At 38.2% G+C, this 17,413-nt stretch overlaps 1 protein-coding gene across 9 annotated transcripts in view; it reads right to left on the bottom strand.

Annotated features, from left to right (window-relative positions):
• Positions 1-5,397: 5,397 nt before the first annotated feature.
• ELAVL2 (ELAV like RNA binding protein 2) overlaps positions 5,398-17,413 on the bottom strand; it is a 68,428-nt gene continuing 56,412 nt past the window's right edge. For 3 of the 9 annotated variants that reach the window (XM_008695073.1, XM_040631482.1, XM_008695071.1), the window contains exons 5-7: positions 14,100-14,325; positions 6,364-6,402; positions 5,398-5,735 (exon numbers count right to left, since the gene is read on the bottom strand). In XM_008695073.1, coding sequence (XP_008693295.1) covers positions 5,408-5,735; positions 6,364-6,402; positions 14,100-14,325 — 593 coding nt within the window. In that variant the 3' untranslated portion in view covers positions 5,398-5,407. Of the gene's footprint in view, positions 5,764-6,361; positions 6,403-14,099; positions 14,326-17,413 lie in introns of all 9 variants that reach the window. The other 6 variants (XM_040631481.1, XM_040631480.1, XM_008695072.1 and 3 more) reach the window with 5 other exon arrangements.

Consider the following 17,413-nt stretch of genomic DNA (forward strand, 5'->3'; position numbering starts at 1 on the left):
ACTTTGTATTTCATGATGGACTTACAATTCTGACTCATCCGAGATTTAACTAGTCATAGACATAAAAATGTTTAATGAACTCAAAGGTCTATAGTGAATGACTTAATTGCCCAGAAATACTACAAGTAGACAGAAGCTTACCCACATGTCTTTGATCAGTGTTCTCTTGTTGACTTCCCTCCCCCAATCTCTTTCAAATCCCACTTAATGTCCCAGCTCAATTGCTACCACTGTGTGGCTTCCCATTCCCACCCAAATTACTTTTCCAACACACACACACACACACCCCACTCCTTTCCTCTTCTTTTTAATGTACTTTGCGCACAGCACTCTTGATCTTCTTTCTACTGTATAGTTACTTGTAGATGTGGGCAAATCTTCTGGAGCACAAGACAGACTGTGTGAGAACAGAGAAGCATATGTCACCCAAACACTTATGTCTGCCCCTTTGAGACAGTGTACGCTGTGGGGGTTCATGCTTGGTTGAAATAAGTATTTCTGGGGGTTAGTATCAACTACTACATCTTAACCTGCATCTTTAGTTATTTAAACTAAAAGTAATGTTAATATTGAAATTGAGACCCTAAGATTGTGACATGTCTTGATTCAGAGTAGAATAATGCCAGTCGGCATACTTCTAATATTCAGGGCATTTTACCATATTAGTGCTTTGTAAATTGTCACCCACATATTATATGTTTACAGAGAGTAAGAACATCTGGCCAAATTCTTCCATCAACCCAACTATTCAGATAAACAGTGTCTAACTGCATACAGTAACTTTTCTTTTGCTTCAGAAAGGGACAACTTAATGCATACGAGAGTACTTCGAGATTCACTAAATGATACTAACGTCAGATTAAAAATTACACAAGTGAGCTAATAATCAAATCCAAGACAGGAAAAGTGGGATCCATAAAAAGGGGAAAGCAAGTTCACTTTGGCAAGTTGTAACTGGACTTATAAAAACTACAGCCAAGTTAGCTTGAAACCTGCTCGGGGCTCTCACAGCACTTATGACGTTGTGGTCCTGGCCTTGTGGCTTATCTGTCCTCCCTTCTGGGTGACAGTTTCAAGAACGTACGAGCCACATCTTGGTCATTATTACAGACTGAGGGCACAACGCACAGTACACAGAAAACCAATAAACCTGTGTTGAGCAGCCAAAATAACTTGTTTATTTCTGTAAACCAGAATTCTGGAGAGGTTAATTTCAGTAACCTTGTATCAACAGGCTGCCTTTATTAATGGTATAGATGTTTTAATCCTTCCAACTTAAAGGGAACTGAGCCAACTTCTGGGAATTTTCAGAGAAAGAATACAAAGAAATAGTAGAGAAAAAGGAACCATTCACTGCCATGACTAAAGCTATAAATGCTCTTCAAATAATCGTTATGATTTTAGCAATACTTCTGTTTTCCTCTGTTTGAGATTCCGATACAGTAACAGATACACAGGAACACAACCAATGCCTCTTAAGTGTATCTTCTCCTGATAAAAAGTATATGCATACTGTTCTGGAAGTATATTAAAATTTCAACATACTTATTGTTAAAATATATGCATTTTCTTATTTCTAGGTAACTCTCTGAGCAGGATGTTATAAGCTTCACTACATTTTTGTACCTCTTGTAAAGTAAGGGTAGGACTCTAAACTGTTGTTGTTGTTGTTTTTAAACAGAAAGGCTAAATTGCTAACACTTTTACTCAAATCAGATTAAAATAATGCAAAATGATGTAAAGATTAAAAATTTATGTTGGCAACCCTAACACAGAATTGCAGTACTCTAAGATGATTTGCAAGCGTGAGGGGAGAAAGGATTCTAAGGGGAAAAAAAATCTCTCTCCTCAAGTATACCAGTAGGCTCACCAACCTCCTTTCCTGAGAATTTTTCCACTATCTGCTCAAATATAAAAGAACTGCTGACACGCAAACCAGTCAAAATATGGGTAAGCATGCAAGAGGAGAGAGGTGAGGCGAGGATGTTCCAATACCACAAAATTAGAGTATTGAATTCGTATAATAAAGAAGGGGGTATGGAGATTTGAGATTAATTGCATGTTAGAAGAAAACGAATTGTCTTGTCACTCAGCTATGCTCTTGACTACTAAGTTGTGAATTCAGGACAATTACTTTTAGAATGGCTTTTTACAAAAAAAAAAAAAAAACCCTGATATAAATTTTAAAAAGCCATTTAGTATACTTTGTAAGAAAAAAAAAAAAAGAAAGTACTTCATTATTATATCAAATTTTCTTAAGTTCTATAGAAGCAGAATCTTCGCATAGAAGATCAGCAAGAAGTATTTTTCTTCCTCCACCAATCTGGTAAGGATGTGTAATGGAAACTAAACATGTATATGCAACATAGGTTGGCACAGTTCCTGCCGTGGACACGTGCCACCCACATCAGCCTTAACCTAAGCAAAACGGAGTTTCTGATTTCAGAGCAGAGTCTCTTGACAATCTGGCACTTGGGCAACAAAAATAAATCTCACACACCAGCAGTTAATCCCACGGGTGAATTAAACCTTGCCGGCAGAAGCAGAATAAGTTATCTTCCTTCTCTTTGGTTTTTCTTTAGCTCAAGTAAATGTGTGAGGACAAGTCCCATTTGGTTAAGGGAAAAAAAAAAAAAAAGTTGGTGATTATTAAATCAGAGCAATAGAATGATGTCAGCATCCAATTACCCAAACTTTACAACTAGCAGATGAAAGCACGTATTCCTATAAAAATTACTCATTAAGTAATATTTGAAAGCTAACTATCAGAAATGTCATTCAAAAAAAATTTTTTTTGCACATTCTACTTCAATTAACATGCTTCTAGAATTCTTACTTTAGATAACACAGCTTTCAACTAAAGCTCTGAGAGAACCTCTTAACTCAAGAGGGTAAGTTTATTAGCCTGAGCACAGGAGCCCCCAAAATGTGTATAAAGACCTACTCACCACACTGTTCTTTCCCTTCAACTTTGTTTATTGATGTACTGAACATGAAAAAGTACAAAGAATCCAAACACAAAAGAAAACATGTACAGCCTCTTAAATACTCAACAGAATATATTTTCTATTCCAACAGATGTGAATTAAGTCATACTGTACAACTTCAAATAAATACCAGCCTTACATTTTATTAAGTGCTCTGATAAACACTGTAAAGTGAAGCACAATTTGCATGCCCTCTCATCAATGCCTTGGTTTGCTACAGTAGTATAGGAAAGAAGCATGTAGCTGCTGTTTTCCCATGAGGGAAACCTTATTTTTTTTTTAAGTATATACATGTATTTTGTTTTTTAGTTTTTTTTTTTTAAACGCAGAAGGTTAACTCTGACAATCTAAATGCACCTAAGGATATGAGAAAGTGCTAAGCCAATTGATTTCTGAATAGCATTGAGTGGGTCAGCATGAAAACTCGCTTATTCACTTTAGCACGCGCCTCACAGTATATGTACTGTACTATACTGAAAAATTTTATAACTACAATTTTAAATAATAAAAAATAAAACTCAACGCAACCGCAAAGATAATGTACAACTATGTTATGCATAGCACATTGCCTGTTCTAAGGGGAAGCATGTGAGCATCTCAGTTTATACAAAAAGCAGGACGTAACTATATAGTTCTCAGTGCATCCTGATGAAGGCATTTTTGCCTTCAGCTTTTTTGAAAATTTATTATAAGCTAGATGCTAATCAGAAAATATTTTGTATTTTTTAAAATTTCTTTCATACATGGTAAAGACTTATTTTATTATTTCCCCAAATAGTGGTTTAAGCATCATACAAAGTTAAATTTCAGTAGCATACAGATATTTATGATTTTTGTATGAAAAATGTAAGGAAATTTGTTCAAAACCTATGGTTATACTCATTTTTTTTTTACCACAAACATATTTATAAACGAAAATGTAGCATCACCATAAACAGCTGAAGCTAGACTATCTACAGACAAAATTAGCAACAAATCTGATGCACTGTAAATTCAAGTCCTCAGGACAACAAAAGTGATTAAGCAAGACCTCAAGTAACAATGTTAATGCCATTTACAAAGGAAAAAACTGATACAAAAACATTCAAAACCTGAACATCACTTGGCATGTAAGGGAAAAAAAAAAATCAAATTAGCTGAAAGGTTCATAAACACAAGGTCTTATTTACATTACACAAAGCTCAGGTGTTAGCCTTGAACGTAACTTTCAAAATACCTTCAAATATATCCAACTCAGATCACTTTTGCCGATTTGCTGCAGTACAAATCATGTGCAACATCTTTTTTCCTTAAGACAAAACAATTCTTCAAACAATACTGCAAGTACATCACTAAACACCATGAGCTCTATCTGAAGGGATTTCTTTAGGAAGAACAGATTTTTTTTTCCCCCATCTCTTGGTAATTTAAATTTCTTGCCTGCTCTTATATATTCTTTTGTAAATTTTTTTTATTTGTTTCAAAATCACAAATCAATGTGAGCCACCTATCACATAATAACCAGGATGATCCGACGCTCCACTGGTGATTACAAAAACGAAACCAGCAGTGTTTCCCCCATTGATTCTACTCCTTTCATACAAAGATCTCAAAAGTAGTATTTTCTACATCATAAATCTTTCTAAATTTTCCAACCGCTGCAAATTTCCTGGTAAATTTTAAAAGCTCACTAGGTGTCATATGAAGAGATTTCTCAAAGTATTCAAGTCAAAATATTTGTTCCAGGACCAGTAAAAAGTTTCTCCAAATTTTCTTTTTTATAAAAATAGATGCTTTTTTTAAACCCACATCAAAGAGGCTCTTATCTCTTTGGCAAGGTACTGCTTTACGAAAAGTTCTCCAGTATTCTTACAATAAGCGTTTATAATGTAGCCCCCCCCTTCCCCAACCCAAATCATAATTACAAAATAAATACTGTTTTTAACTTCATAAATAAAAATGTAAACTTCAAAATACTTTTCTTAGACATAACAGCAATGCTTTAAATGTAAACCAAACACAAAGCTAATCAGAAAAAGAAATAAAAGGGGGAAAAAAAGACACAACCAACTGAAGAATTACAACACAAAGCCTCAATATTTACTCACAGGTTCAAGGCAGTTATGTAAAAAGAAAAGAAATGTCTTCCCTTAGCTGAAACACTTTAAAAGGTCCACCTTCTTCAAAGAAGGCAATAGAATGCAATGTGACAGGTAAAAACCCTGTACCTCTTGTCCATATTCAAACATAAAAGATATTTAAGAAGTTTTAATTCAAATACTAGCAATAAAAAATCTCACATATTTCTTAGGATGCTAAGTAGTCGTTTTATCCCCATCTCAACACTGACTTACAAAGACATTTACTAATGTATAAAGTTTCTCTTAACTTGCCTTTGTTGTATAGTTTTCATATATAAATGGACTGAGGACAAGAGCTCATTAGGCTTTGTGCGTTTTGTTTGTCTTAAAGGAGACCTGCAGTACTCTGTCTCCCAGACGGTATCCATTGAGGCTAGCTATCGCCATGGCAGCCTCATCATAGTTTGTCATAGTCACAAATCCAAAACCTTTGCATTTATTGGTGTTAAAGTCACGGATGACCTTCACGTTGGTGACAGCTCCAAAAGGCCCAAACATTTGCCACAGGATACTCTCATCTGCGTCAGGAGCCAGGTTGTACACAAAAATACACCACCCTGTTCCTGGGTGCCCAGGGATATTAATTCCAGCCAAACTGGTCATTCCATCAATGGTCATTGGAGAAAACCTACTAAACAAAATAGGAAACACACATACACACACACACACACACAAACACACACACACACACACAAACACAACACACATACACACACACAAATAGAAACAGAGGTTGGTTACAGCAATGGATGTATTTCTTTTCCCCTCCCATCCCAAGAGTTTCAGTAACCCCCTCCCCTCCAACAGATACATACAACCATCTGATGTTTCAACCAAGGTCTGTGTGTGGCTTGCAGTGACATGCTATATTGACATGGTATTAATAAATTATGAAATGGCCATTATATGCTGTGTTGAATCATATGACCCACAATAGCAAAGAAATATATTTAGAATATATTTAGAAGTGGCTTCATGAATTAAGCAGGATCGGGGGGAGGGGATACCAACACACACATACACATGCTATAGCGTCGCAATGCAATATAAAACAAATAATGGGGTTTTTAAAGACCAGGTGGCATCCAGTGGTATGAAAATATTCAAATCAACCGTGCTTCAAAAAGCAACTTTTCATTAGGTTGCACATGCAAAAGAAAACTGAACACAAACTCATGAAGGGTGTCACTCCCCAAATCAAAGAAACTAATCAATTATGGGAAGGGATTATGAGTATCATGAACCTCTATCATTACCTCTTTACTCCATAAGCCATATTGAGCAGATTGTCCAACCTGCAAAACATACATTTAGCAAACTTCAGTTTTTAATTTTCCCCTTAATGCGCAAGAAAGCGGGTTTGTTACTGCCGTCTTCCAAGGGGAGATTTATGTTAATTCTATGTGAAGTCTCAAAACTCTGGGTCTTTTCTTTTCCTGAAAGAACGGGTACCCACTGCCCTAAGACACTAGTTCTTCCAATGGATACAGTTTATCCCTACGGTGATCAGAGCCATAGAGGAGAAATGTAAGTGGTCATTTGAGGAAACCATTCAGAGAGGAAATGTGGAGGCTCCGCCGCAGTTCCTCTGCGGGCTCTCACCTATTACCAGGTAAATTCGAAGTGCTCCACATGCACCGCCATGTACTTTATACTACTGTTAAGAAAAAGAAAAAGGAGGAGGAGGCGGAGGAAGTGGAGGAGGAGGAGCAGGGAGGAAGAAAACAGGCCTCGAATGGAGTCACCTGTGCTGAGCCCCAAGTCAGCAAACCAAGATTTAATAGCTAATCTAATAGTAGGTTCAAGAATACAGATTTCAACCAGTCAAGCTGGAATTACCTCGTCAGTTCTAGTGAGGTACTTTGCCTGAAAAGACCCTCACCCTTCCCCCAAAGGAAGGTGACCTTGCCTGAAACAATCCACTCTTTGTTAGAAATGTCCCTTTTCCTGATCCCTTCTGCCTATTAAAGCCTTCCATTTTGTACAGCTCCTTGGAGCTCCTTTCTGTTTGCTAGGTGAAATGCTGCCTGATTCACAAATTGTAGAATAAAGCCAATTTGATGTTCAAATTTACTCAGCTGAATTTTGTTTTTTAACTTTTAGTTTTATAACTCCATTGACTCCTGTGTTTACCAAGGCACACCGATTAAGTGACTTGCCAAAGACCACAGGGCTAGTAAACAGTGACACCAATATTCCATAAATTTCCCTTCAACCTCTCAACTCTGAAAGACTTTCATTTCTTACAATATGGTGTATTACAGGTAGAAAGAACCTTACAGACAGTATCAGCTCAATCTGCCATTTCTCCATATGCTCAACTAAGGGGCAGAGGAAGACGGCCGACTCATTGCTTCAGTGAGCAACAGGGCAAAGAGTTCAGACCCCGAGACTGGTGTTTATTCTGACTGTGCTACGGAAGTGTAGCTCTCGTCAAGGTCTCAGAAGCCAGGTAGAAACAAACCAACCGATGTGAACTTCTCTTAAAAATTTTAAAACAATGTAGTTGGAGGTGGGTAGGTCCTCTTTAAAACTCTCCAGCCTTTTCTCCTATTGCAAAGATTAAGTTGATTTTATAATACTTGATTCTTCTTGTTTTGTCAGTTTCAAAGAGACCATTCTGATGTTCCAAATTTCCATAATGTGTACCAATTAATTACACATATTTAGAGGAGCTGGGCCTAGCTTATGGTAGACAGAACCACCCTCAACTGCCACAATGTTCAACACTTTCCAAGTGAGACCCTGAGGCAGGGGGAACAATTTCTTTAACACCTATGAAAGGTGAGTCTGAAAAATGCCTCAATGTTATTGTCTAACCTGTGGCCTCAAATGAAGCTAGGGCACACATGAGAAAGCAATCGCTTCTAGTTTTCTAAAAGCCAAAAAACATCTCTTTCTGGTCTTTTAGAATTGGAAAAAGAATCTTCACACATTCCTGTCCACAATCACTTCTGGGCATTTTGTGTGTTTTGTAAAAATGGAAAGAAACAACTGAGCTGATGTAATGCAAAGCACAAGGAAACAGAACCAATCACAATGACAATGGAACCTCATCTGTGTGTGTGTGTCTTGCCCCAACACCCTCTCAGAAGCAGGGACATGCTCATTCCCCATTGTGCCACTAAGCATAAAGCACAGGCCTGGGTCACTGCAGGTTTACAATAACTATCTCTTGACAAATAAAGCAGTACGTTTACAAATACTATCCTTAACTACTTAATCCAGAATGTAAAGTATCAGGAGGGCTGGCTGGGGAGCCTGTTTGCACATGCAAGGAGAAAGCACATGTGTGGAAAAGTACACAGGTGGGAGGGCTTGGTTTTCTGCAGAGGCAGTTAAGTCAAAGACGTCATGCCTTTATAAGCCAAAAGAAAGGCCACAAACACCAGAAATAAAGATGCGTACAACTTAGTATCACCAACCATAAAGTAATCTGATACAGATAATTTCATACAATTACTGGAATGATCAATAAAGAATGCACTTGGCATAGGATACCTGTAGAAAACAATGGCAATTGAAGTCTCCTTCCAAAGTGCTGAAGGGCCCAGACACAGAGACACCTTATCGATTCACTCTAAATAGAGTTATACCATCTCTGCCCAAGTAGGGAGTGTCACACTTTGCCCCCATCAGCTTACTATACCAACCGGAAGTCCAGAGATGAAATCTCCTAAGTTTTCAGTATTTTCAAGACAGGATGGAAACCAAAACTGCACCAGGAGTGAATTACATGTGTTAGGGAGAGACATCTCATTCACCATTCTCTACTCAAGGATCCTCCAGGCAGGAGGCCTAGGACTTTTACAGTAGGATCTCTGAGGACCCCTCTCGGTGGGCCTCCCATGTGCCCCACTTACGAAATCCTACGATACACCGTGATCCTGACCACTGATTTCTTCCCTCAGTACCACTTTCAGAAAAAAATCAGTCTTTTGGAACTTAAGCCAAGTTGTCTGTCTAAACCCCCACCCTGCCACCACCATCTCCTTCCTCCCTTCCTCCTCTCTCCCACATCCCCCATTAACAAGGAGAGCAAGGAGGAGCATAGGACCTAAGAAACAGGACCTAGGCAGGGCCGAGAACTCCAGCCTGCATGCAGTTGGACCGAGCGGTTTTCCCTGCTCTCTTGGCGCCACACACTGTTTCTCATGGGAGCTGGAAGAAAGCAGTCGGTGCTCCACATGGGCACTATGCACCCCAAATCTGGTAGCAGCTGGAAAACTGTAAACTAAGCATCTTCTCTCGTAATTGCCTAGTTTACAGTTCACTCAGACATAGGACCACTATTACTCTCCAGAATTATACACCTTTGCTGGGTGTGTCCAGAGCTCGAGGACAGCCACCTTTTCCATGCGGGCGTTTAAAAATAGAAGCTAATATTTAATGGAGACCAAGTTAGTAGTCTCCAGAATAATCCGGGCCGGGGGGTGGGGATGACGATGTACTATAGCGTGGCAAGAGAAGAGTCCATTAAAAAGATACTTTTAACTTTAAAAATATTCTTTACTCAAATTTAATGGATGCACTACCCCCAGTACCCTCACTCCGTCCATATGCATTGCTTACTTTCCCGAGGGAAGACTGAGCAGTCCTCAAGGGACAGTGACACTCTTCCCCAGTTCTGTAGCTTGGATATAATCCACTTTACAAATAACACATTAAGTGGATCTGGAGGATTAGAAAGGGAAACCTAGCTTTAATTAAAATAACCCTCCAAGAAGAGGTAGCTTCACAAAGATTTCTATAAAAATCATCCTCATCAGAGTCAGGATGACTCCAGTAAAAGAAGCCCAAGTAAACAAAAACAGGGAGAGCTGCTATTTCTGATTATTTCTCCTCTTCCTAGTACAAAGTCCACTATGAGGTTAGACACGAAATAATCCAACATGAAGTTCAAAATTACCAAGATAATTTTATGAATCTTACTTTACCAATATAGGATTTATTAAGATACTGGCTAAATGAAAAGTCAATCAGCATGATAATAAGCAAGAAATTTAATATATTGTTTCTTTCATCTTTATCTGTATTTTCTATGATTAGGGTTTATGAGTTCATGAATGTAATAGCACCAGCCCCTGTTCATATAACTTATGAAAATATATATACTGGGGATATGTGTACAAACATTTTTCTCTCAATAGGAATACAACTCAGACTAAGCGATATTTTGAATAGAACCAAAAATCAGGTAAAGCATTCCCATTTCAAAGTTAGAGATCTACAAAAAGAAAACACCTACTTAGTTTCCAAGAAATTGAGCTGACAGACTATGGGGAGGCCCACATGCAAGTAGAAAGGGAAATGTGAAGTCAATTTAAAGTCAGAAATAAAAATATAAAGAGAGATTCCTAATGGGAAAGAAAGTGCAACTCTGAACTCTACAAATAATGGTTCTCAAAATCTCTCCAAAGCACTGGCCAAGATGTGCTTTGAAGTTAAACCACAAGATCATCAACTTACCCCCTTACCCTATTAGATGGTGTCATCTATCCTCTAACAGAAAAAAAAAAAAAAATTATTCAGGACTGATATCAGTTTCTTCCAAGGGGAAATTATGATAGTAGCAACCAGCACATGCCTTCAACGCAACACAAGCACGGATTTAAAGGGCTCCTTTAAAAATGCATGAAGGCTTACAGAAGCAGGCACACAGGCCATTAGACTAGATCACATTCAATAAAATTAAAGCTGCTCCACAAGAAGAGAGATGAAAAATTTGGCGGAAAGCTTAATTCTGACACTGTGTCCCAAAAATATACTTAAGAGGCTTGAATTACACTATCCACCCAAATAAATAAGGATGGTTTTATTTTGAAAACTGTAGTCAATTAAGTAAGCATATTAGATCAACAGTGCTCATGTTAAAATAATTCTCTATTCGTATGGGTTGACTGAGTCATAAACTTCACAAGCCCACTTTTAAACTTAACCCTTATTGCATGGGTTTGACAATTTTTTTTACCTTAAAAGATATGGTGCATTTCATGAATATTAAAAATATCCTTGACTATTATTACAATACTTATAACTTATATTCTCCAATCTCTTTCAACTCCCAAGGTACTATGACAACATAAAAAAACAGTGAGAAATGTTCTAAGTGTCTGCTGGAAGGTGACAAACTGAAGGCTAAGAGCATTAGGACACAGATGTTAAAGACAAAATATTTCTGTAATGATCTAGACTTGAATGAGGGAAGAGTAAAATACCAACAAAACAAGCAAGTCCTTAATTCAACGGTCTTTATGAAGAGAAAGAAGATTCAACTTTAATTTAACGGGGGTAGGGGGGTGGAGAGGGGAATAAAGGTAATGACAACCAAGTTTTTAAAGTATTAAAAGCAACCAAACATACATCAGGTTAAACCTGAACTCTAGGAATAAAGGCTCCCAATTTCTTCTAACATGGCGTCTAGACCAAGCACTTTCACTGAGCTCAAAGACTAGTTCATTACTTACTATCTACGCAGAGCTTATGAAAGGAAGGAACAGAGGGCCATAGAGACGAGAAAGTCAGGAATTTGAAAGGACAATAAAAATCTCCATTTTCTGAAACCCTGGTTCCCTTACAACAGACAATTCTTACTCCCGTTTTCAGGATTTCTTTTCCTAGAAGTGAAAGAAAGGAAGAATTTCAACTTAATAACATGGAACAAAAGGGTAACAGCAAAGGATGGGCAGAAAGATATTTAGAAAGATAATAAATTTGACCATCAGAACACTCTGGAAAGCCTTCCCAACCCACAAGGAAGAAGCACAGAGCATGCAGGGAGTGGGCTGGGTGGGGCTGTGTGCAAACCCAGCAGTTACCAGCCTCATCCGCAAGTCTTCTGCACGCCTCGCCATTTCAATGATGAGGCGTCCCCCTGCAGATCCTGCCACCTCAGACCTCTGGTCTGATCTTCCTCCTCCATCAGTCTTAACTCACAGAACACAGTCTTACTTAATAACCACCATAAAATGAAACCAGAGCTTACAATGGAAACCAGAAATAACCAACAATTTAAAACGAACACAGCTATCAACGTCAAACATTTTGTATTTTCACAGGGTTGAAATCAACCAGTAAGTCTCAAAGAACCTCCCTCTATGTAGTAAGCTCAAAACTCTTTTCTAGACCGCAAAGAGCTCTGAAATTAACTAGTTAGGCTGTCCAGGAAACACTTCTAAAATTCCCTCAAGTTTGTGCAAAATGTGCAGAAACTATTATTCACTTTAAGATGCCACGCAGGAAACCTACAGGCGGAGCTTTAAAAAAACAAACAAACAACAGCTTTGTGAGATTTTTCTCCACAAAAGCAAGCATCAAGCTGCTCCAATGCATCTTTCCCCCTGCAGCCATGGCCTTGACCATCCACCACAGTCAAAGGGAGCAGTGTTTCCTGACAATGTGTTGGATTTTGTTTTTTGTTGTTGTTGTTTTTATTTTTAAAACATCGCAAAGTTTAAAGCAGAGTGTGAACACAGGCTCAATCAACTGGGTAACCCAGTCATCCAGTTTCAAATGGATCCTTTTGACAGTACCACCTCTCCTGCCAGGGCAAAAGCTATCCTAAGTAGGAACTGAACATAGTCTTCATGACAAATTTCCTTCTCACACCTCAGGTGACACAACTGAGTATTTTTGTAAAAGCAGGTATCTGACCGATTTTATCTCCACTCTTTAGCACCCTAAATACCCCAATGAAAAAATGCACGTGATTTGAGCTCAAAAACGTAACTCCTCATTAAGCTACATTTGTGATTCTATTTTTGGTAATTAACTATTCTGTCCCTGCAAGGAAAGAAAGAAAACTGATAATGCACTTGGGAATAAAAAAAAAAAAAAAATTAGCATGGGGTTAGATGGAATTATGGCTGCAGTATACCATATGGCCAAAAAGGATATTGAAAAATGTTCTGGGAAAAAAACTGGGTGGCTTTGCTTAAGAAACCGTTAAGTTCTTTGTGCTGTGTTTATGTCTTAAAGCCACTGTTCTCACATGCAGATTAGAGATGTTTTTAAAATGACTCTTGATTTGATTGTTACCCCAGGTTTAAATTAAAACTCGAAAAATCGAAATATTTATGCTTGTCTACAAGACAGAATGTCTTCTTTGGGATGAGGATGCATAGTCATTCTACGGACTATACAGGGGTCTGAAAACTACCACCCACAGGCCAAATCCACACTGCCATCTGTTTCTGTATAGCCCAGGAGTGAAGAATGTTTTTTTCATTTTTAAAGAGCTGTTTAAAAAAAGGATCTATATGCTGCAGAGACCATGACCCCCAAAGCCTAAAATATTTACTATCCAGCCCTTTACGGAGGAGGTTTGCCAACCCCTAAAATACAAGAAATAACAATTTTTAAAAGGGGAGAGGGATCCATTTGTAGAAACTTGATGTCTTCACACGGGTTATATCTCCATAGTGGTGTACATGTTATAAAACAAAGTAACTGAAAGAGCTTGACCTAAAAGATGGAATATGAGAATAAAATCTTACCAAGAAAAAAAAAAAAAAAACTAGAAAGGGGAAATCAGAAGCACTGGAAACAGAAAGAACCCGGGACTCCGTAGGTGAGGGTTCCTCAAACTCACACTACTGATGTTTGGGGTGAGACGATTTGCTTCTGTCGGGGGCTACCCTGTGCACTGTAGGATGTTCGGCACCCCTGACCTCGACCCAGGAGACGCCAGGAGCACCCGCACCCAAGTTATACCCACATAAATGTCTCCAGATGCTGCCAAATGTCTCGAGGGGCAAAATTACTCTCCAGTTGAGACTGACTGCTATAGCTTATTGTCCTTTTTTGTTACCACCTCCAATATTAGCAAAAGACACTATATACCAAATAGGTTTTCTCTGTGCCTATAAGAAAAAGAAAGAAAACACCACCAACAACAGTAAGAACAAACCAGAATCCTGTCAACAAAAGTACTGCAGAGTGAACCGGAGAGTTCTGAGTGAAGTAGCTGGGCTAAGAACCAGACCAGACTTACCTAAAACGCTGTGCCTGCTGAGCTAGTGGTCCTGGATACCTTCTGTTTGGAGACTGGTACAGCTGGGAAAGGATGGCCTGATTGGTTTTTTGGCTTGGATTATTAGCAAACTTTACAGTGATTGGCTCTGTGGCACCAGGAGGTTTCTGGCCATTTAGGCCTTTGATAGCTTCTTCTGCCTCAATCCGCTTGTCAAATCGAATAAACCCTACACCCCTTGATATGCCTATTGGTAGATTGGGGGAAAGATTTGGGAAAGAGGGAGCGGAAGGAGAAGGGAGGGAGAGAAGAAAGGATAAATTAATTTTTCCTTCTCAAAAACATGTTTTCACCCACATATAACATCTGCCACAAAATCACAGGAGGAGGAAAGTTTTACCTTACCTTAGTAGCAATTCAGTCTAGAATCACAATTTTGTATTTCTTTTTTAATGCATGAAGTCATCTATACAATCTGAATACCCATTATTACATGCCGACCAATAAGCCCAAACAGAAAGCATGCAAATATGTATGGGTTCTCCCTACCTGCCACCTTCTCTCTCCCCCATCTACTCCCCTGCCTTTAGTAATGTCAATGACAGGATGCCTGATTTCTATTTCTCAAATAACGGTACTAGATAATGAAGGGCACAGTAGCTTCCTTTCTTGTAATGAGGAGAACAAAACCAGGCATTTGCAAAAAATGCTAAAAAGCTATGCTAAAAATACATCACAGTGGTTGAAAGATATTTCAGCTAAATTTTTAAATAATAAAGTTCTACTTAATAATATTACATAGGATACTGATCCGCTAAGAAAAATGAATGAAGAGGCTTTTCTGGTTCCCTGAAACTGCCCCCACTGATTTTAACTAGCTATACTTTATGAGAGAAACAATATTATTATGGAGAAAAAGGGATAAAAGAGGACCTACATTTTTAAAATAAAGAAAAAAGAAATAAAGCCTCAAAGCTTTCTGGCTCTAGCAGTATTACTCCTATGGAAATGTCATTCTCTGTCTCATGCTCTCCCCACTCTGAGAGACAAGAATTGGAAAGCAGAGGGTTGGCCAAATACCCGTCCAGCTTTTGAAAAATGGCAGAGAAAAACCCAACCCATTCCATTTAATTAGCTTAAATGGGCTACTTGACGTGGCCATAGCTGGCCATCCGGACATAAACAGTTGTAGGGAANNNNTTGGCAAGCAAATCGGTACTAGCTGTACCAGCTTGGGACTACTAGGTAGAAAAGTCTAGATGATTCAGAGTATGTCAATGAGGAAGAGAACGAGAGGTTACTGAGAAAGAGAGGCTGAGAAAATGTACTAGACCATCATGATTTGTAGGAACTTTAAAAAGAAATGAAGTTCTACTTGCTTTGTAATTATCACTGTGTAAGTTCAAGGGCTTAGAATTTTATTCTAAGGTGGAGAAGCATTTCTTCCATATACACTTATCTCAGCCCATACCACTTTTCCTTTCCTATTTAAGTTATATCAGTTGTACATTATTACCACCTGATGGCTGAATAACAAAATTGCAGGGTTTTCTTTTCCATTTCAGGTAAAGTGAATAATTTCACCTTGAAAGTCCTAAGTATAAAGATTAGAGATAAAATGGTGAAATGACAATAAACATATTCTTTTAGTTATCCACTAACATGAAGAATTAATAACCCCTAGAGCTTAAATGTTCCATGAGGAAAGCATTAGATTAGCAATGCAACAGCCTCCACAAAGACTGAGTCACCTAAACGTGAAGTCCTCTAACTTGAGCATGCATCAGAATAACCCAAAGCGGGGCGCCTGGCTGGCTCAATCCGTTCAGCATCTGACTCTTAGTTTCGGCTCAGGTCAAGATCTCATGGGTCGTGAGATGGAGCCCAAAGTCTGGCTTGGAGCTCAGTGGGGAGTATCCTTGAGATTCTTTCCCTCTGCCTCTCCACCCACTTGTGAGTGCACGCTCTTGCATGCCCTCTCTCTCCCTCTCTCTGAAATAAATAAATCTTAGAGGAAAAAAAAAAAAAAAAGGAAACAAAGAATAACCCAAAGCCTTGGTACAATGCCCAGCTTCAGTTAAAGAGATGGGCTTTCTGTATCAGAAGTGAAATCTACTCCCGACTCATCAAGTGCTCATTAAAAATGATGAATTAAAAATGCGTGAATGATCCGAAACAAAAAAGGGCAATTCTGTTGCTTTAAGCAAATTTATCTGGATTGCTAGACCTGGATTTCTTCTATTTAAATGACTAGCAGTCTGTGTTATATAGCAGACTGACAGAATGTACAAGGAAGATTAGAAAACACAGCTATGATGTAAAGACCGTATTTTTTATGTTCCTTTCCTAGACTTTTCTTCATATAGCAAAACCTATCGGCCCTTCTGCCAAGCATGTATATGAGGTAGATAGCTCTCTACCCAGAACTCTGAAGGATGATGCTCCTTATGTATGAGGCCGATTAACCGCACAGGGAAGCAGAACATGGGCTGCTTCTGTTCAAACTCAGATCTTCACTTCAAGAATTAAAAACTTGGCCTGATTTTATTCTGTAGTTAATCTATGGCCTTTTTCTTTCTTTTTTTTTTTTTTAAAGATTAGAACAGAAATGAATGATATAGAAACTAAAAAGACAATAAGTAGAACAGATCAATGAAAACCAGGAGCTGCTTCTTTGAAAAGATCAGCAAAACTGATAAACCTCTAGCCAGATACATCAATATAAAGAAGAGAGTGGACTCAAAATCAGAAATGAAAGAGGAAAAATAACAGACCTACAGAAATACAAAGGATTATGAGAGATTATCCACTGCTTCCTTCAGAAAGAAAACAGACATTGTAATACATGAGGATGCATCTCCTCTGGTATTAGAAGAGAGAGAGGGAAAGGAGAAAGGAAACAGGGAAAGTGAGAGGAAAGAAAAGGAAGAAACACAAAGAAAACTAAAGAGGAAAATCTATGTTTTCCTCAAAACCCACAAAATCTTAATGGGACTGCTTGACCATATGGCACTACAGTTAATTACCCCCTCCTTACCATGTTTCTCTGTTTTCGGTATGTTTTTAAAAAGAGTAAGCATTGTTTTTATAACTGAAAATTATTAATTTATTCTTAAAACCCATAATTAAATCTATATTGCTAACTTTTTTTTAAAAGCCTTGGCAGAAGAGCTCCCTTACAAAAGTTTTAATAAACCTATTAGTCTTCTCATTTCAGTTTGGTCAAAAGTTATACCAGGTATAAAATAAATTTCTAACATTCAAAATGTCAAACTCTTACACATGCCCATCTAACACAGCATGGACCTAGAAACCAGCCTGAACAGCTGGTGTGG

Source organism: Ursus maritimus, unplaced genomic scaffold (genome assembly GCF_017311325.1).
Source record: "Ursus maritimus isolate PB19 unplaced genomic scaffold, ASM1731132v1 scaffold_17, whole genome shotgun sequence".
Lineage (NCBI taxonomy): Eukaryota > Metazoa > Chordata > Mammalia > Carnivora > Ursidae > Ursus > Ursus maritimus.